Here is a 20948-nt window from a genome sequence, read left to right as displayed (position 1 = left end):
TTCTGGCTTCATATAAATGATGGCTTAGACAGCCTTACTGAATAAATAGGGAGTCAGCAGTTTATTGATGATATGGTATTTGAATATCATAATGATAAAATAGGGCTGCTGGGACTCTGATGATTTATTTATTTTTAGAAATATTTTTATTCAAATTTTTACATATTTTTCAACAAACCGCCCCCTTACAGAAAAAAGAAAATCAAAGAACACATAAATAAACATCTTACACCTACATCACAAATTCCCCCAATATACAAACTCCCATTAAGCAATAATAAACACAGTAGAAAACACAAAGTACACCCCCGCCCCCCCCCCCCCCCCCGTGTTGCTCCTGCTGCTGACCACCTCCTAACACCCCGCTAGAAAGTCTAGGAACGGTTGCCACCGCCTAAAGAGCCCTTGCACAGACCTTCTCAAGGCAAATCTTACCCCCTCCAATTTAATGAACCCTGCCATGTCGCTGATCCAGGCTTCCACGCTCTGGGGCCATGCATCTTCCACTGTAGCTGAATCCTCCACCGGGCTACCAGGGACGCAAAGGTTGCACTCCCGGCTCGTCCGATACCCCAAATAGTGCTAACCCCAGCTTGGCTTAACCTGGGTGTTCACCACCTTAAACATCGTCCTCGCAATACCCCTCAGAACCCATCCAGTGCCGGGCACGCCCAGAACATATGGGTATGATTTGCTGGGCTCCCTGAGCACCTCCCACGCCTGTCTGCACCCCAAAGAACCTGCTCGGCCTCGCCCCTGTCATATGCGCTCTGTGAAGAACCTTAAACCGTATCAGCTAAGCCTGGTGCAAGAAGAGGAAGATTAACCCTACCCAGGGCGTTCGCTCACATACCCTCGTCTATCTCCTCCCCAAGCTTCTCCTCCCATTTACCCTTTAGCTCCTCCACCGACGTCTCCTCCTCCTCCTGCATCTCCTGGTAGATAGCCGAGACCCTGCCCTCTCCAACCCACACCCCAGAGAGCACCAAATCCTGGATCCTGAGTGCTGGAAGCAGCGGGAATCCCTCACCTGCCGTCTTACAAACGCCCTTACCTGCATGTACCTGAAGGCATTTCCGGGGTAGCCTGAATTTTTCCTCCAGCGCTCCAAGGCTCACAAACGTCCCATCTAAAAACAGGTCCCCCAGCCTTCTAATTCTGCCACTGTGCCAGCTCCAGGAACCCTCCATCCATTCTCCCCGGGACGAACCGATGTTCTCCCAGATCGGGAACCAAACCGAAGTCTCTACCTCACCACTGTGGCGCCTCCACTGCCCCAAATTTTCAAAGTCGTCGCCGCCACCACTAGTCACACCTAGTCGGCGGGGCGGCAGCGATGCTGTCACCAGTGCTCCCAGACTCGTGCCCACACAGGACGCCATCTCCAGCTCTTCCATGCCACCCCTCCCCTCCATTACCCACTTGCGTATCATCGCCACATTGGCTGCCCAGTAATACCCACATAGGTTAGGTAACGCTAACCCTCCTCTGTCCCTACTCCACTCCAGAAACATCCGTCTCACCCTCGGGGTCTTTTCTGCCCCACACAAATCCCATGATGCTCCTACTGACCCGCTTAAAAAAGGCCTTGGGAATCAGATGGGGAGCACTGGAATATAAAAAGGAACCTCGGGAGCACCATCACCTTCATCAACTGTACTCTACCCGCCAAGGAGAGTGGCAGCATATCCACCTTTTAAACCCCTCCTCCATCTGCCTCACTAGCCTCGTCAAGTTGAGCTTGTGTAGGGCCCCCCAGCTCCTGGACACCTGGATACCAGATGCCGAAAACTCCTTTCCACCCTCTTCAGTGGAAGCTCGTCTAGCCCCCTCCCCTGGTCCCCTGGGTGTACCACGAAGAACTCACTCTTCCCAACGTTGAGCTTATATCCGGAAAAGTCCCCAAACTCCCTGAGGATCCGCATCACCTCTGGCATCCCCCCCACTGGGTCCGCCACATACAGTAACAAGTCATCGGCATACAACGAAACCCGGTGTTCTTCCGCCCCCCCTTCCCCTCGGACCAGCCCCCTCCAGTTCCTGGACTCCCTTAGAGCCATAGCCAAAGGCTCAATTGCCAATGGAAATAGCAAGGGGGATAGGGGGCACCCCTGCCTCGTCCCCCGGTACAGCCGAAAGTATTCCGACCTCCTCCGATTCGTGGTTACTGGGACTCTGATGATTTAAGTACCTCTACAGCATATTGTCTTAATCACACAAATGCTTTGAAATATATTAAGCAAATATATGCAGAACGCATTGCTTACTATGTAAGCATGTTTGCTGGTCAGGCACTTTAAAGGTCTACGCAGTGTTGGAACATATACACCAATGCATACCATTCTGCAAATAAAGAAATTTCGCACCTTGAAAATATCCATTGTATTTACATATGTGATCTGATACTTTTTGCATCTCCTGCTGCGTTGTATTCAACAGCCAAAAGACAATATAGTGCTTGTTCTAACCTCAAAATTGATCATTTGTCTGTGCAATTCACAGAATATCCATACATCTGCTATCAGAAGCCTGGCGGAACTCACTGCTCGATCCATTGAACAGTTCCATAAAGTAGCAGTACTCATTCTTCACAGTCAGGACAAAGATGTGAGCACACTGGACAGTGCCAAAACTCTGTCAAAGTATGAGAATTTAACACTATTACAAAAGTAAAATGCTGCAGAAATTTGAAATAAAAACTTGAAATTCTCAGCAGGTCAGGAATCAGTTGTGGAGACAGAGAAACTGAGTTAATATTTCATGTCTACAATCTTTCATCAGAACTGGGAAGAGTTGAAAAATGTGATGGGTTTAAACAACTGAAAGGATGGGAGGATGGAAAAAGAACAAAAGAGAAGGTCTGATAATTGTTGGATACAGGAGGGATTAAGTGACAAAAGGATTAGTGATGCAAGGCCAAACAGGACAGCGGGCAGTGTGGTTGGTGGTGGCACTGGCATTGGTGTACAGATTGCAAATAAAAATTGTTGAACTCAATGCTGAGCCCAAAATACTATAAAGTACCTAACTGAGAGATGAAGTGTTGTTCCCCAAACTTGCGGTGAGCTTCATTGGAATTCTGCAGGATGCCAAGGACAGAGAAGTCGATATGAGAGCAAGGTGGGGAATGAAAATGACCGATCACTGGAAGCTTGGGGTCAAGAATACGCACTGATCCACAAAGCAGTCGCCCAAAGTGGTCTCCGCCGTGTAGAGCAGACTGCATTGTGAGCAATGAATACAGTGTACTAAATTGAAAGAAGTACACATAAATAATTTTTTTCACCTGGAAGAAATATTTGGAGCCTTGGACTGTGAGGAGTGAAAAAGTAAAATGGAGATGTTGCATCTCCTGCACTTGCAGCAGGAAGGGGACATGATGAGGAGAGTGATTGAGGATTAAGGTGGCAACAGTGCCTTCAGAATGCTGGGAGGGAAGGGGAAGATGCATTTGGTGGTAACATCATGCTGAAGGTGGTGAAAATGGCAGGTGAGCTGTTGAATATGGAGACCGTTGTCGAAGGAAGCGAGGACAAGATTCTGGGACGGAAGGGAAAGAGTGAGTGCAGAAGTGCTGGAAATGGGCCGGACACAGTCAAGGACCTTGTCAACCATGGTGGGGGGGCATTCCTAGTTGAGGGAAAAAAAGAAAGCATATACAAAGTGCTGGTATGGATGGTTGTTGGTATGGATGGTTGTATCGTCGAGCAGGAATGACAGAAATGGATAAGCTGAGAGAATGGAACAGAGTCTTTGCAGGAAGTGAGGCATGAGGAAGTGTAGTCAAGGAAACTGAAGGATCCATTTGGCTTATAGTGAGCATTGATTGATAGCCTTATCCTAAAAATGGCGACAGAGAAGAGTTCATTGATGGATAATGTGGAGGTGAGAAAAATATGGAAATTGGAAGCAAATTTGTTGAAACTGGAAACCGTGGTGAGAGAGGGGGACACGAGTAGGACTGGAAGGTGGAATGTTCCAGGTGTCCTACAGAAAGGCTGACTTAATTAGAGCCGTATTTGGGGGATTCCACATCCTTGCACCTCACTTCCTGTAATGACCACATTTAATAATAACCTTTATCTGCCTCCACCACATCTTTCTTGTGCTTCTGATATGTCTTCTATTCTTGTTCAGCCCAGGATTCACTCCACCATGGTTGATAGGCTCTCAACCACATCACCCATTTTTCACTCGCCCCTTTCCATCCCTCCCAGAACCATGTCTTCACCTTCTACCCACCAGCCTCCATATTGAGCAGCTCCAACATTTCTGCCACAACCAAATGCAACCTTCCCTCCTTTCTCCTTCAAGCATTCTGAAGAGGCCATGTCCTCCATGACAAGCTGGTCTACTCCTCAATCGCTCTAAACATTCTGTCCCTTCCCACGGCTCCTTTCCATGCAAGAGCAGTGGATGTAATATCTGCCCTTTTATCTCCTCTCTCATCACTGTCCAAGGACCCCAAACAGTCCTTTCCGTCAATTTAGTATACTGCATTCAGTGCTTAAAATGCAGTCCGCTCTCCATTAGGGACACCACACACTGATCATTTTAACCTCTCCTGACTTTCACCCTATCACAGATCTTCCCTGTTCCTTTTTTCAGCCAACCCGTTTTTTTTTTTCAATTAATTGAAACCCATTTCTAACTATTTTCCAGTTTTAATGAAAAGTAATTGACCTGAAATGTTAACCCTGTTTCTCTCCCCACAACTGCTGCCTGACTTGAGTATTTCTAGAATTTTCTATTTTGTGAAAGTTGCGATAGAATAGAAGACTTGCCTGGTATTTTTAAGTTTAAAGTGTATGTACTTAAAAATGGAATATCGTGAACTTCATTCCCAGATACGTTACCAGATGCTGTAGTGAAAGTAGAGGAACAGAATGAGCTGGGGAAACAAACACCTAGCTGGTAGAGTTGGCTAGCAGAAAATAGTTAGTCGGCAGCTCCTTTTATTCTTTGCCTGAAATTTTTCTCTGAAAGGGAAAGTATAAAATGAGATGTTGATTTGCTTTTGTCCGTTTTGCACTGCCATCCCAGTGACGCCCCTAATAATCCTCAAGCGTCAGGAAAATAACCACTAAAAAAAAGTCCCAAACATTTTAGATTTAATCAAAAGGAACATAAGAGAGTGCGTGCCGTTTGGACAACCCATTATAAAAAGGACACTAAAATCATACATAGCATGAAACATAATCTTTAAAAATGTTTAGTATAGCTTTCTATCTTGTGAATGACCAAATGCTTTTTGAGACAGCCTGCGATACTAATGTGTGGACTGTGTCACTATTTATCTGACATAGTGGAGCTGGCTGTAATCAGTTTTTGATGGAATGTACCGCAATAGTACAGCATTCTAACTTGCAAGCTCATAAGTTGAAGCAAACTGATCATGTCCATCAGTTCTCCTCTTCTAGGAGCAACATGGTGACACAGTGGTGAGCACTACTGCTTCATGGCACCGAGGACCCGGGTTCTATCCCGACCCCGGGTCACTGTACATGTGGAGTTTGCACATTCTCCCTGTGTCTGCGTGGGTCTCACACCCACAACCCAAAAAGATGTGCCGGATAAGTGGATTGGCCATGGTAAATTGCCCCTTAATTGGAGAAAAATAATTGGGTACTCTTAAAATTTTTTTTATTTTTTTTAAATTTCTCTTCTTTTGACTCTTCTCAGTTATTTTTTTTTTAATGTTTTGAGTGCCATTCGTTTTCTCCAATTAAGGGGCAATTTAGTGTGCAATTCACCTACCCTGCAGATCTTTTGGGTTGTGGGGGCGAAACCCACGCAAACACGGGGAGAATGTGCAAACTCCACACGGACAGTGACCCAGAGCTGGATTTGAACCTGGGACCGCAGCGCCGTGAGGCAGCAGTGCTAACCACTGCACCGCTGTGCTGCCCTGACTCCTCTCTGTTATTATCCCATGTTGGATTAGCCCTCTCTCCCAAATGGATGATAGTGAAAAAGATAAAATACTTTTTTTAGGGCCAGGAGGAAGAGAGAACAACCTGGGATAATTTCATAGGCAGATATTGTATTTTTCTGAATTGTTGAACATTTTTTCTAATTCCAGTTTCTGTTTTCAGGGTGACTGTTGTCATATGTAAGGAAATGGCTGTTCTTTCTAAGCAATTTACCTCCTGCTTGACAAGAATGGGGGTAAGGAATTGAGTTTTCTTTTCTGATGCAGAACTTCAAATCAAGTTACAAAATCTATTGAAGTGGTTAGCAATGCGGTACAGAAATCACAACACTTTTTAAAAAATATATATTTTATTAAAGTTTTCAAACACAATTTTTTCCCTTACAAATCAAAGAAATAAAAATACAAGTAACATGATAACTGCAATATAACATTGTGTATCTAACATGGTAAACTAACCAGATAACACAAAGTAATACTCCTGGATGTCCTGGATCCCTTGTGTCGGGAGCAGCGGAAATTCCCTCACCAGTTTTTTCGTGAACGCTCTCACCTGCATATATCTAAAGAAATTTCCCCGGGGCAGCTTATACTTTTCCTCAAGCGCGCCCAAGCTCGCAAACGTCCCGTCTATAAATAAATCTCCCACTCTCCTGATTCCTACCCGGTGCCAGCTCTGGAATCCTCCATCCAGCCTCCCTGGGGCAAACCTATGGTTGTTCCTGATCGGGGACCACACCGAGGCTCCCAGCACACCCCTCTGTCGCCTCCATTGCCCCCAGATACTTAATTTTTGGTGAGAGCGGTAGTGGCGCCGTCACCAGCGCTTTTAAACTCGTCCCTTTACAGGACTTCATCTCCAATCTTTTCCACGCCGCTCCCTCTCCCTCTATCATCCATTTACGAATCATCGCCACATTGGCGGCCCAGTAGTACTCGCCCAAGTTCGGCAACGCCAGTCCCCCTCTGTCTCTACTACGTTGTAGGAACCCCCTCCTTACACTCGGGACCTTCCCTGCCCACACGAAGCTCGTGATGCTCCTATCTATTTTTTTAAAAAAGGCCTTAGTGATCAGTATAGGGAGACATTGGAACACAAATAGGAACCTCGGGAGGACCATCATCTTAATTGCCTGCACTCTGCCCGCCAGTGACAGCGGCTGCATGTCCCACCTTTTGAAATCCTCTTCCATTTGTTCCACCAGTCGTGTCAGATTAAGTCTGTGTTAGGTTCCCCAGCTCCTGGCTATCTGAATCCCCAGGTATCGGAAGTTTCTTTCCACTCTCCTTAGCGGTAGGCCATCTATCCCTCTACTCTGGTCCCCAGGGTGTATCACAAAAAGCTCACTCTTTCCCATGTTAAGCCTATATCCCGAGAAATCTCCAAACTCCCTCAATATCTGCATGATCTCTGTCATCCCCCCCACTGGATCCGTCACATACAGCAGTAGGTCATCCGCGTAGAGTAACACTCTGTGTTCCTCTCCCCCTCTAATCACCCCTCTCCATTTTCTGGAGTCTCTCAGCGCTATGGCCAGTGGTTCAATTGCCAACGCGAACAGTAATGGGGACAACGGGCATCCCTGTCTTGTTCCCCTGTATAGTCGAAAATACTCCGACCTTTGCCGACCTGTGACCACACTTGCTGTTGGGGCCCCATAGAGGAGTTTAACCCAGCTGACAAACCCGTCCCCGAACCCGAACCTCCTCAGCACCTCCCATAGATACTCCCACTCCACCCTATCAAATGCCTTCTCTGCATCCATTGCCGCCACTATCTCTGCCTCCCCCTCTACTGGGGGCACCATTATCACCCCTAATAACCGTCGCACGTTGACATTTAGTTGTCTCCCCTTTACGAACCCTGTCTGGTCTTCGTGCACCACCCCCGGGACACAATCTTCTATCCTCGTTGCCAGCACCTTTGCTAGCAACTTGGCGTCCACATTTAGCAGTGAGATAGGCTATAGGACCCGCACTGCAGCGGATCTTTATCCCGCTTCAAGATTAGCGATATCGTCGCCTCTGACATTGTCGGGGGTAGGGTCCCCCCTTCTCTGGCCTCGTTAAAGGTCCTTACCAGCAGTGGGGCCAACAAGTCCACATATTTTCTATAGAATTCCACCGGGAACCCATCTGGTCCCGGGGCCTTCCCTGCCTGCATGTTCCCCAGCCCCTTGGTAACCTCGTCCACCCCAATCGGCGCCCCCAGGCCTTCCACCTCCTGCTCCTCCACCCTCGGGAACCTTAATTGGTCCAAAAACTGCCGCATCTCCTCTTTTCCCTCCGGGGGTTGGGACCTATAAAGTCTCTCGTAAAAGGTCTTAAACACCTCGTTTATCTTCCCTGCTCTCCGCACCGTAGCTCCCTTTTCATCCCTAATTTCCCCTATCTCCCTCGCCGCTGCCCTCTTTCGCAGCTGGTGGGCCAACGGGCGACTCGCCTTTTCCCCATATTCATATCTCATCCCCTGTGACTTCCTCCACTGTGCCTCCGCCCTCCTTGTGGTCAACAGGTCGAACTCCGCCTGGAGTCGTCGCCTCTCCCTGTATAGTCCTTCCTCCGGAGCCTCCGCGTATTCTTTATCTACTCTCAAAATCTCCCCCAGTAGTCTTTCCCTTTCCTTGGCCTCTATTTTCCCCTTGTGGGCCCTGATGGAGATCAGCTCTCCTCTGACCACCGCCTTTAGTGCTTCCCATACTACTCCCACTCGGACCTTCCCGTCGTCATTGGCCTCCAGGTATCTCTCGATACATCCCCGCACCCTTCCGCAGACTCCCTCATCCGCCAGTAATCCCACATCCAGTCGCCAGAGTGAACGCTGCTCCCTATCCTCTCCTAGTTCCAGGTCCACCCAGTGTGGGGCATGATCTGAAACAGCTATGGCTGAATACTCAGTTCCTTCCACCCTCGAGATCAGTGACCTTCCCAAAACAAAGAAATCTATTCGGGAATTCACCTTGTGAACATGGGAGAAGAAGGAGAACTCTTTGGCCTTCGGCCTAACAATTCGCCACGGATCCACTCCCCCCATTTGGTCCATAAACCCCCTAAGCACCTTGGCCGCTGCCGGCCTTCTTCCGGTCCTAGATCTAGATCTATCTAACCCTGGGTCCAACGCGGTGTTGAAGTCCCCCCCCCATTATCAGGTTTCCTACCTCCAGGTCCGGGATACGTCCCAGCATCCGCTTCATAAATCCCGCACCATCCCAATTTGGGGCATATACGTTAACCAACACGACCTCCATTCCCTCCAGTCTGCCACTCACCATCACATATCTGCCTCCGCTGTCTGCTACAATGTTCCTAGCTTCGAATGACACCCGTTTCCCCACCAGTATGGCCACCCCTCTGTTCTTTGCATCCAGCCCTGAATGGAACACCTGTCCCACCCATCCTTTCCTTAACCTAACTTGGACCGCCACCTTCAGGTGCGTCTCCTGAAGCATAGCCACGCCTGCCCTCAGTCCTTTCAAGTGTGCGAACACTCGGGCCCTTTTAATCGGCCCATTTAGGCCTCTCACGTTCCACGTGATCAGCCGAACTGGGGGGCTACCTGCCCCCTTCCCGTGTCGACTAGCCATCACCCTCTCTAGGCCAGTCCCACGTCCCGGTTCCGCGCACCCACCCGTTCCCCCAGCGGCGCATTCCAGCCCCGACCACCCTTTCTTTTACCAGTTCCTCTTTGATTTCTGCAGCAGCAACCCAGTTATCCCCCCCCCCCCCCCTCCCCGCTAGATCCCCATCTAGCATGATTGCTCCCCCCATATTGCTTCCGAAAGTCAGCTGACTTCAACTGGCCCCGGCTTCTCCCGCTCTCTCCTTGACCCCCCCCCCCGTGTGGGGAACTCCCATCTACCTTGCGCCTATCATCCCGCCATCATCTTTCTGGCGCGGGAACAAGAACAATAAGCCCCGTGTTCTCTATAGTTCTGCCGCCCCACTCCCATTCCCCACCCCCGCCTATGTCTCTTCTTCTCCCCCCCCCCCCCCACCGGCGCCCACATTTCTTAGTGTCCCCCCCCTCCCCAATTTACATCTCTATATACATCGGCATTGTCATTTCCCCTCTAACATCAGTCCCTCAGTTCTGATCCAGTTTCTCATTTTTAATGAAGGTCCATGCTTCTTCCGCCGTTTCGAAGTAGTGATGCCTCTCCTGGTGCGTGACCCACAGTCGCGCCGGCTGCAGCATCCCGAACTTCACCTTCTTGTGTAGCACCTCCTTGGCTCGATTAAAACTCGCCCTCCTTCTCGCCACCTCCGCACTCCAATCCTGGTACACCCGTACCACCGCATTCTCCCATCTACTACTTTGTACCTTTTTGGCCCATCTCAGAACCACCTCTCTGTCATTGAAGCGATGAAATCGCACGATCGTCGCCCTAGGTGGTTCTCCCGCCTTTGGTCTCCTCGCAGGAACCCGATGAGCCCCTTCCACTTCCAAGGGGCCCGAGGGGGCCTCAGCTCCCATTAGCGAGCGTAGCATCGTGCTCACGTAAGCCCCGCCGTCCGCTCCTTCCACTCCCTCGGGGAGACCCAGGATCCGAAGGTTCTTTCTCCGTTATCTGTTTTCTAGGACTTCAATCCTTTCAATGCACTTTTTGTGGAGCGCCTCGTGCGTCTGCGTTTTGACCGCCAGGCCCAGGATCTCGTCTTCGTTGTCCGTCACCTTCTGCTCCACCACGCGGAGCTCCAACTCCTGGGTCTTTTGTGCCCCCTTAAGCCCCTCAATTGCCTGTAGCATCGGGGCCAGCACCTCCTTCTTAAGCAGCTCCACACACCGTCTCAAAAATTCGTCTTGGTCCGGCCCCCATGTCGCCTGGGCTCTCTCCGCCGCCATCTTGCTCCTTTTTCCTTCTGCCCCTGTCCTCGAGGATTCTTCGCGATCTGGCCGCCGCCGCCGATATTTTTCTTTTTCATTGGGGGGACTCCCTGTTGTCTCACCCCACACCGGGTTTCGTCCCGAAAAAATTCCCCGTTGGGGCTCTTAAAAGAGCCCGAAGGTCCGTTCGAGCTGGAGCCGCCGAAACGTGCGGCTTAGCTGGTCATCGCCGCAACCAGAAACCAGAAATCACAACATTGATGTTCCGAGTAGATGGCTGTCGGTTGCATCCAGTGAGGTTTAGTCAGCTTATCATATTTGCGTTTTGTTAAGTCAGCTTCACTATCGGAACTTTGTAACTTGGAAAAGGGAGAAATAATTAAATAGATACCGCGGCAATAATGAAACTTCTGATCAGGATTACACACTCCTTTTGGCTGAATGAGGAGAGTTATACATGCTTCCTGTTTGTTGGCTATGACTTAGTTTTCTTTGGTTTGATATGTTTTTACTGTCCTTCATTCCAACATTTATCTTTTGACGGTTTTCTGTGCAAATTGTACACACCCAAAACACCTTGCTCTGTTTTCTTTACAGGCAAAAGAGAAGGTAGAGGTTCTTAATCCGTTAATTACCGGAGTATTTTTGGAGGTAAATTTTATCAAAATCAATTTGCAGACTGTAACTAGTTAAGCTCATCATACATAGACCGAATTTGCACTGCATAAATATCAGATTGTCTCACTGGTGGCAGCCTTGTCTTTGAACCAGAAAATTGTGGATCCAAGCCCAACTCCCAGGATCTGAGCAAACAGTGTAGAATGACACGTCAGTGCAGTATTAAAGGAGTGATGCATTGGTGGAGGTGGTGCGTTTCCAAAAATACATTAAATCAAGGCCCCACCTGCTCACTGAGGTGGAGGTAAAATATTCCTAAGCATTATTTAAAGCACAGGAGTGCTGACCAAAAGCTATCGCTTAACCACCACCACCAAAACATATCTGAGTAAATGGTCATTTATCTCACTATTGTTTGTGTCCTTGCTGTGTGTAGATTGGATGCTTACATGATAACAGTGCCATGGGGTACAGGTCTCTGGCACAGAGTCTGTCCCTGTTGCTCAGAAGGGAAGGGGGAGAAGAGTAGAGGATTAGTCATTGGAGACTCCATAGTTAGGGGGATAGATAGGAGATTCTGTGGGAACGAGAGAGACTCACGGTTGGTGTGTTGCCTCCCAGATGCTAGGGTGCGTGATGTTTCGGATCGTGTTTTTGGGATCCTTAAGGGGGAGCGGGAGCAGCCCCACGTCGTGTCCACATAGGTACCAACGACATAGGTAGGAAAAGGGATAGGGATGTAAGGCAGGAATTCAAGGAGCTAGGGTGGAAACTTAGATCTAGGACAAACAGAGTTATTATCTCTGGGTTGTTACCCGTGCCACGTGATAGCGAGACGAGGAATAGGGAGAGAGAGGAGTTGAACACGTGGCTACAGGGATGGTGCAGGAGGGAGGGTTTCAGATTTCTGGATAATTGGGGCTCATTCTGGGGTAGGTGGGACCTCTACAAACTGGATGGTCTACACCTGGACCAGAGGGGTACCAATATCCTGGGGGAAAATTTGCTAATGCTCTTCGGGAGGGTTTAAACTAGTTCAGCAGGGGCTTGGGAACCTGAATTGTAGCTCCAGTATACAGGAGGTTGAGAGTAGTGAGGTCATGAGTAAGGTTTCAAAGTTGCAGGAGTGTACCGGCAGGCAGGAAGGTGGTTTAAAGTGTGTCTTCAATACCAGGAGCATCCGGAATAAGATGGGTGAACTTGCGGGATGGGTTGGTACCTGGGACTTCGATGTTGTGGCCATTTCGGAGACATGGATAGAACAGGGACAGGAATGGTTGTTGCAAGTGCCGGGGTTTAGATATTTCAGTAAGCGCAGGGAAGATGGTAAAAGAGGGGGAGGGGTGGCATTGTTAGTCAAGGACAGTATTACGGTGGCAGAAAGGACGTTTGATGAGGACTCGTCTACTGAGGTAGTATGGGCTGAGGTTAGAAACAGGAAAGGAGAGGTCACCCTGTTAGGGGTTTTCTATAGGCCTCCGAAAAGTTCTAGAGATGTAGAGGAAAGGATTGCAAAGATGATTCTGGATAGAAGCAAAAGCAACAGGGTAGATGTTATGGGGGACTTTTAACTTTCCAAATATTGACTGGAAACGCTATAGTTCGAGTACTTTAGATGGGTCCGTTTTTGTCCAATGTGTGCAGGAGGGTTTCCTGACACAGTATGTAGATAGGCCAACGAGAGGCGAGGCCATATTGGATTTGGTACTGGGTAATGAACCAGGACAGGTGTTAGATTTGGAGGTAGGTGAGCACTTTGGTGATAGTGACCACAATTCGATTACATTTACTTTAGTGATGGAAAGGGATAGGTATATACCGCAGGGCAAGAGTTAGATCTGGGGGAAAGGCAATTATGATGCGATGAGGCAAGACTTAGGATGCATCGGATGGAGAGGAAAACTGCAGGGGATGGGCACAATGGAAATGTGGAGCTTGTTCAAGGAACAGCTACTGCATGTCCTTGATAAGTATGTACCTGTCAGGCAGGGAGAAATAGGTCGAGCAAGGGAACCGTGGTTTACTAAAGCAGTCGAAACACTTGTCAAGAGGCAGAAGGAGGCTTATGTAAAGATGAGACATGAAGGTTCAGTTAGGGCGCTCGAGAGTTACAAGTTAGCTGGAAGGACCTAAAGAGAGAGCTAAGAAGAGCCAGGAGGGGACATGAGAAGTCTTTGGCAGGTAGGATCAAGGATAACCCTAAAGCTTTCTACAGATATGTCAGGAATAAACGAATGACTAGGGTAAGAGTAGGGCCAGTCAAGGACAGTAGTGGGAAGTTGTGCTTGGAGTCTGAGGAGATAGGAGAGATGCTAAATGAATATTTTTCGTCAGTATTCACACAGGAAAAAGACAACGTTGTCGAGGAGAATACTGAGATTCAGGCTACTAGACTAGAAGGGCTTGAGGTTCATGAGGAGGAGGTGTTAGCAATTCTGGAAAGTGTGAAAATAGATAAGTCCCCTGGGCCGGATAGGATTTATCCTAGGATTCTCTGGGAAGCTAGGGAGGAGATTGCTGAGCCTTTGCCTTTGATCTTTAAGTCATCTTTGTCGGCAGGAATAGTGCCAGAAGACTGGAGGATAGCAAATGTTGTCCCCCTTGTTCAAGAAGGGGAGTAGAGACAACCCCGGTAACTATAGACCAGTGAGCCTTACTTCTGTTGTGGGCAAAATCTTGGAAAGGTTTACAAGAGATAGGATGTATAATCATCTGGAAAGGAATAATTTGATTAGAGATAGTCAACACGGTTTTGTGAAGGGTAGGTCGTGCCTCACAAACCTTATTGAATTCTTTAAGAAGGTGACCAAACAGGTGGATGACGGTAAAGCAGTTGATGTGGTGTATATGGATTTCAGTAAAGCGTTTGATAAGGTTCCCCACGGTAGGCTACTGCTGAAAATACGGAGGCATGGGATTCAGGGTGATTTAGCCGTTTGGATCAGAAATTGGCTAGCTGGAAGAAGACAAAGGGTGGTGGTTGATGGGAAATGTTCAGACTGGAGTCCAGTTACTAGTGGTGTACCACAAGGATCTGTTTTGGGGCCGCTGCTGTTTGTCATTTTTATAAATGACCAGGAGGAGGGCGTAGAAGGATGGGTGAGTAAATTTGCAGATGACACTAAAGTCGGTGGAGTTGTGGACAGTGCGGAAGGATGTTACAAGTTACAGAGGGACATAGATAAGCTGCAGCGCTGGGCTGAGAGGTGGCAAATGGAGTTTAATGCAGAAAAGTGAGGTGATTTATTTTGGAAGGAATAACAGGAAGACAGAGTACTGGGCTCATGGTAAGATTCTTGGCAGTGTGGATGAGCAGAAAGATCTCGGTGTCCATGTACATAGATCCCTGAAAGTTGCCACCCAGGTTGAGAGGGTTGTTAAGAAGGCGTACGGTGTATTAGCTTTTACTGGTAGAGGGATTGAGTTTCGGAGCCATGAGGTCATGTTGCAGCTGTACAAAACTCTGATGCGGCCGCATTTGGAGTGTTGCGTGCAATTCTGGTCGCCGCATTATAGGAAGGATGTGGAAGCATTGGAAAGGGTGCAGAGGAGATTTACCAGAATGTCGCCTGGTATGGAGGGAAGATCTTATGAGGAAAGGCTGACGGACTTGAGGCTGTTTTCGTTAGAGAGAAGAAGGTTAAGAGGTGACTTAATTGAGGCATACAAGATGATCAGAGGATTGGACAGTGAGAGCCTTTTTCCTCGGATGTTGATGTCTCGCACGAGGGGACATAGCTTTAAATTGAGGGGAGATAGATATAGGACAGATGTCAGAGGTAGGTTCTTTACTCAGAGAGTAGTAAGAGCGTGGAATGCCCTGCCTGCAACAGTAGTGGACTCGCCAACACTAAGGGCATTCAAATGGTCGTTGGATAGGCATATGGACGATAAGGGAAAAGTGTAGATGGGCTTTAGTGTGGTTTCGCAGATCAGCGCAACATCGAGGGCCGAAGGGCCTGCCTGCAACAGTAGTGGACTCGCCAACACTAAGGGCATTCAAATGGTCGTTGGATAGACATATGGACGATAAGGGAAAAGTATAGATGGGCTTTAGTGTGGTTTCACAGATCAGCGCAACATCGAGGGCCGAAGGGCCTGTACTGTGCTGTAATGTTCTTCGTTCTACAGTAATTGCACTCTGAAAGATATATAAAAGCAAACTATTTCTTTTTTTTTTTCATGATCATTTAGTTGAAATCCAAAGTATCCAATTAAAAGTCAAAGTAATTATTTTCTGCTGTTGAAGATTGTTTATATGTTTGATAGAACATTTAACTTTCTTTGGTAGCAATTTTGTAGCTCAATACATAGCATCAAAAGGAATATGATTGGTCATTTTGTCTTATTGTTTAGGAGATTGCTCTTGTGTATAAATTGACTACCAAATTTACTTGCACAACAGTGATTACACTTCTGAAGTACTCTATACCAGGAGGATGTTTCCTCTTGTGGGGTGACCAGAACTAAGGGACATGGTTTAAGAATAAGATCTCCTGATTCAGATGAAAATAGGAGAATTTTGTTCTCTCAGGGGGATGTTGTATGTGGAATGCTCATCCCCATAAAGCAGTGGAGGCTGGGTCACTTATTTAAGGCTGGTTTAGCCAGATTTTTGATAAACAGAAGAGTCAAAGGTTATGCGGGACAGACCGAGAAGTGAAGTTGGGACCACAACCAGATCAGATATAACTTATTAAATGTGGGATCAGAATCTACAGCTCGGGGGCACTGTTTAAAAATAAGTGGTCGCCCATTTAAAACTTGAGATGTGGCAAAATCTTTTCTGAGGGTTGTGAGTCCTTGGAACTCCCTTCCTGAAAAGATGGTGGAATCAGTCTTTCAATATTTTTCAGGCAGAGGTGGATAGAGTTTTGGTAAGGAAGTTTGGGCTATCTGGGGTTGGCGAGATGCAGATTTGAGGTTACTATCAGATCAACCGTGATCTTATTAAATGGCGGAGCAGGCTTGAGGGGATGAATGGCCTTCTGCTCCTTGTTCATACAAATGGCAGAGCGGGCTTGAAAGCGCAAAAGGCTTGCTCCTGCTCCTCAGCCCTATGTTCCTACGATGCAAAGTGTTTTAGAACATCTAAGGATGTGATAACTGACATAAATCCAAGTTCTTTTTATAAGTTGCCATTACACAAAAATATTGCTAGTGCATTCTGTAGAAATCTGTAATTATATTTGCCTACAGCAGGTGCAAATAGAATACCATAAAGGACATTGTAACGTTAAGCAATTTGCAATGGGAGGGAATTTCCTTTCGAGATATTCCTTTTATTTTTGTCATTCTTTGAGAGTTCCATGAAAGCAGACAGCCAATTTAAACAACTGCTTTGTGTAAGCCAGTCAGTAGGAGAAAAGATCAAATGATTTGTAGGACCAAATACGGAAAGTACCTGCAGATTATGTGAAATGCTGTCCTTGGAATGCAAAACTCATGTCTCACTAATTTGATTGCATTTTTTGAGGAGGTTACAAAAATTATTGACGAGGGAAGGGCTGTGGATATTGTCTACATGGATTTTAGTAAAGCATTTGACAAGGTCCCTCATGGCAGGCTGGTGCAAAAGATTAGATCACATGGGGTCAGGGGTGAACTGGCTGGATGGATCCAGAACTGGCTTAGCCATAGAAGACAGAGGGTAGCAGTGGAAGGGTGTTTTTGTCCGAATGGAGGTCTGTAACTAGTGCTGTTCTGCAGGGATCAATACTGGGACCTCTGTTCTTTGTAATATATATAAATGACTTGGAAGAAAACGTAGCGGGTCTGATTAGCAGGTTTGCGGATGATACTAAGATTGCAGGAGTTGCGGATAGTGATGAAGATTGTCAGAGAATACAGCAGGATATAGATAGGTTGCAAAATTGTGCAGAGAAATCGCAGATGGAATTTAACCCGGGCAAATGCGAGGTGATGCATTTTGATAGATCTAATTCAGGTGGGAGCTATAAAATAAATGGCAGAACATTCAGAAGCATAGAGACACAGAGATCTGGGCATGCAGGTCCACAGATCCTTAAAAGTGGCAGCACAGGTTGAAATGGTGGTAAAGAAAGCATATGGCATGCTTGCCTTCACAAGACAGGGTATCAAAATCTTTATGTTACAGTTATATAGAACGTTCGTTAGGCCACATTTGGAATACTGTGTCCAATTCCGGTCTCCGCACTACCAGAAGGACGTGGAGGCTTTGGAGAGAGTACAGCAGAGGTTTACCAGGATGTTGCCTGGTGTGGGGGGTATTAGCTATGAGGAGAGATTGAATAAACTGGGATTATTCTCCCTAGAGAGACTGAGGCTGAGACGCGACCTGATAGAAGTTTATAAAATGATTAGGGGTATAGATAGGGTGAACAGTTGGAAGCTTTTTCCCAGGACGGAAATGCCAAGTACAAGGGGACACAAGTTCAAGGTGAGGGGGAGGGGGGGGGGGGGGGGGGGGGGAGGGGGGAGGGGGGGGTAGGGTCAGTGGAGATGTACGGGGGAAGATTTTTACACAAGAGGGTGGTGATGGCCTGGAATGCACTGCCAATTGAGGTGGTTGAGGCAGATACATTAGCAACGCTTAAGACTTATCTGGATACGCACACGAACAGACTGGGTGTAGAGGGATACAGGCGGTTGGTCTAGTTAGGACACATGATCGGTGCAGGCTCGGAGGGCCGAAGGGCCTGTTCCTGCGCTGTATTGTTCTTTGTTCTAAAATTCATCCAGTAATTCCAATGCGGAGGCAGGATTGCGTAACTCACCTGTTTGTCCTTCTGCTGCCATGCATGTGAATAACTGGAACTAATTTTTTGGGCTAAAGACAAATCTCTTACAAATTTTGAAACATGTTTAAACTTCTCTTCCAGGCTTCCAACAGTGCAACCTACGTTCAGGACGCATTCCAGCTCCTGCTTCCCATTCTTCAAATATCTCAAATCCAGATTCGCTTGGACACCACTGCACACTGACTGGTTTAATTTACTTGTCAGATACAATATTATGCCAAAAAATTATCTACCAGTGCGGATTATTTTAGGATGCATTTTGCAACAGTCAGGGCTGTTTTGGATATGGATTCTGAGGAGAGGTGAAGTTCAATATAGAGCAGAAAAATAATCCCCCCTCAGAATAAAAAGGATACATTTAAAAAAATGTTTATCTCTCTTCAATCCTATTTGTGCAGGAATGTACCTTAGTATTCCGATATTAAAGTCCAGCATGCTGCCAGATTTTCTTAAAATCCGAACTTTTGGCTTTGAGTGACTGAACGCTTCATACTCCTTGTAATTAATTGCCTCCAAATTTATTTTTCAGTACCTAGTATAAAATAATAGCGATACATAACATGTTATTTTCATTATTATCTTCTTGCAACATGAAATTTAATTTGGGATTGCTATATAAATGATAAAGGCACTGTCTATACTTATGTCAAAGTCTAATTTTTGAGACCAACTTTTTCGGCCCAAAGTCATGGGGTGGACTTTTACATGGCTAATTCTTCCAAGGGGTTGACATGTGCTTGATTTGGACATGTATTAAATCCAAAATAGACCATTATAATGGAATAAAGTATAAAAAAAACAAAACAAAAAGCATACATATTAATTATTGCCCCTTAGGGTGAGGTTACAGGGCAGGGGCTAGGGTCTTGGTAGGGTTGTCTCTCAAAGGGTTGGTGCAGACTCAATGGGCCGAATGGCTTCTTCCTGCTCTACAGTAAATGGATTCTAGGATCACTAACCATGTTTCCGCATTTATTTATTGGTACTACTTTTCATTAGTATTTATACATTTCCAATGAAATCAAATCATTAACATCAGGATAAAACTTTGGTTCTAAAAGTTTTGGACTTTGTTCCCTGAAAAACTGGGGTCAACTTTTACAGGCTATCAACTTTTATAAAACTACACGGTAATGGAGAATGCACAAAAGTGACCACTATTATACTGTGCCATCAGTTTTTTTTTGCTGTGGTAGTCTGATTATTTAACTAAATGCACTTTTTGAGATATTTCTTTATTTTCTTATCGTGTGCCTCAAATATTGCAAAGAAATGCAATTAATTACTTTGAGTTGCACTAGAATTGGCATGTGGTTAAACACAAAATCCATTTTGAGAAATCCAGGGAATATTGTCCATTTATCATTCAGGTGAGCTGTTATACCAAGGTTATACCAAGTCTGTCTAATCCTGTCGTTCAAGCCCTTGTGGCACAATTCAAACAGCAGAAGGGAAAAATGTCAGTTTCCTGGCTGACATTCTTCTTTCAACCAATATTTTAAAAAATAGATAAGCTAGTCCCTCACCTTGGTATGTGTCACAGCAATTGCAGTTCAAAGCAGTTTGTCACACTTGAAACACAATTGCGCATTGACCGGCCTTTGATTGAAATGTGCATGTTGTGGTAAGTATGTCTTTATGTAAGACAAGATAAGGTGCTTCTATGAACACAAGGTTCATTTTTCATAATCTGTATTGACATCAGTCCATAATTAGGATGAGGTATATTTGTAGCAGCAGCATTGATCCATTAATTGCCCCTTTCCCACAAAGGAGAAAAAGGCTTTTGAGTTTTGAAACCTGTTCTTTTGCTCTGATATCTATTTATGGTATTGTCTTAAATTGAATTTAATTCTTCAACTACTACAGCAGCATTAATGTATATGCATCCAGATGCTAGATGATACTTCGTTGTCAGTTATTTAAGTTCCTATTCATTAACTGTTGCAAATTAGTGGTGGCGCGTGGCGCAGTTGTTAGCACTGGGACTACGGCGCTAAGGACCCGGGTTCGAATCCCGGCCCTGGATCACTGTCCGTGTGGAGTTTGCACATTTTCCCCGTGGGTCTGCGTGGGTTTCACCCCACAACCCAAAGATGTGCAGGTTAGGTGGATTGGCCACGCTAAATTGCTCCTTAATTGGAAAAAAAATAATAATTGGGTACTCTAAAAAAATTTATTTTTTTAAAACAACTGTTGCAAACTGAAGTGTCCGTTGCCCTTAACTGAGTCCGGTACTGCCTGGAGAAAATCGTATTTACTTAACTTTATTTTGAATTTCAGGAATAATGCAAGGAAATATTTAAAAATGTTTATTTTATTATAAGTATTCTGTATTTTCATTTAATGTCTGCCATACCTATTGATGATGTATATTTCCATGCTTCGTTTGTGAAAAAAACACACTAGAAGAACTTTATAATTTATTAGACTTCATCTTGTTTTACATGACTTTCAAGAATTTGTTCTTCATGATTAAAATAAATTACTGCTTCAAAATATTTGTCATGTCAACGTATTTGCGTTCAACTTGTACAGTGGAACCTATGTAAATTTCCTTTTTTAAAGCTTTTCCTATTACTAATTAATTGTGATAATTAGTAAATAATACATTTATTGGTGTTGAGCCAGTTTATTACCCATTACCCAGCAATAATATGCAAAATCTGTTGAGCAATAAGTCACTGAATATAGAATGTATCGATGAGTGGGTGTTATTGAATAAATCAGTTGTTTACTGGTTATAAATGGAATAAATTCTGCAGTTAATGTCTGCCGTCAACCTATGCTT

At 45.9% G+C, this 20948-nt stretch overlaps 1 protein-coding gene across 1 annotated transcript in view; it reads left to right on the top strand.

The window, feature by feature from the left end:
* Nucleotides 1-20656, top strand: part of fam114a2 (family with sequence similarity 114 member A2) — a 51176-nt gene extending 30520 nt beyond the window's left edge. Inside the window, exons 11-14 of the mRNA XM_072512344.1 lie at nucleotides 2503-2642; nucleotides 6096-6168; nucleotides 11355-11408; nucleotides 18239-20656. Of these exons, the coding sequence (XP_072368445.1) occupies nucleotides 2503-2642; nucleotides 6096-6168; nucleotides 11355-11408; nucleotides 18239-18340 (369 nt within the window). The 3' untranslated portion in view covers nucleotides 18341-20656. The remainder of the gene's footprint in view (nucleotides 1-2502; nucleotides 2643-6095; nucleotides 6169-11354; nucleotides 11409-18238) is intronic.
* The last annotated feature ends 292 nt before the right edge of the window (nucleotides 20657-20948 follow it).

The sequence above is a fragment of the Scyliorhinus torazame genome, chromosome 7 (assembly GCF_047496885.1).
Source record: "Scyliorhinus torazame isolate Kashiwa2021f chromosome 7, sScyTor2.1, whole genome shotgun sequence".
Taxonomy (NCBI): domain Eukaryota; kingdom Metazoa; phylum Chordata; class Chondrichthyes; order Carcharhiniformes; family Scyliorhinidae; genus Scyliorhinus; species Scyliorhinus torazame.
The sequence above is the reverse complement of the archived record's forward strand: the minus strand, read 5'-3'. Positions and strand labels throughout refer to the sequence as shown.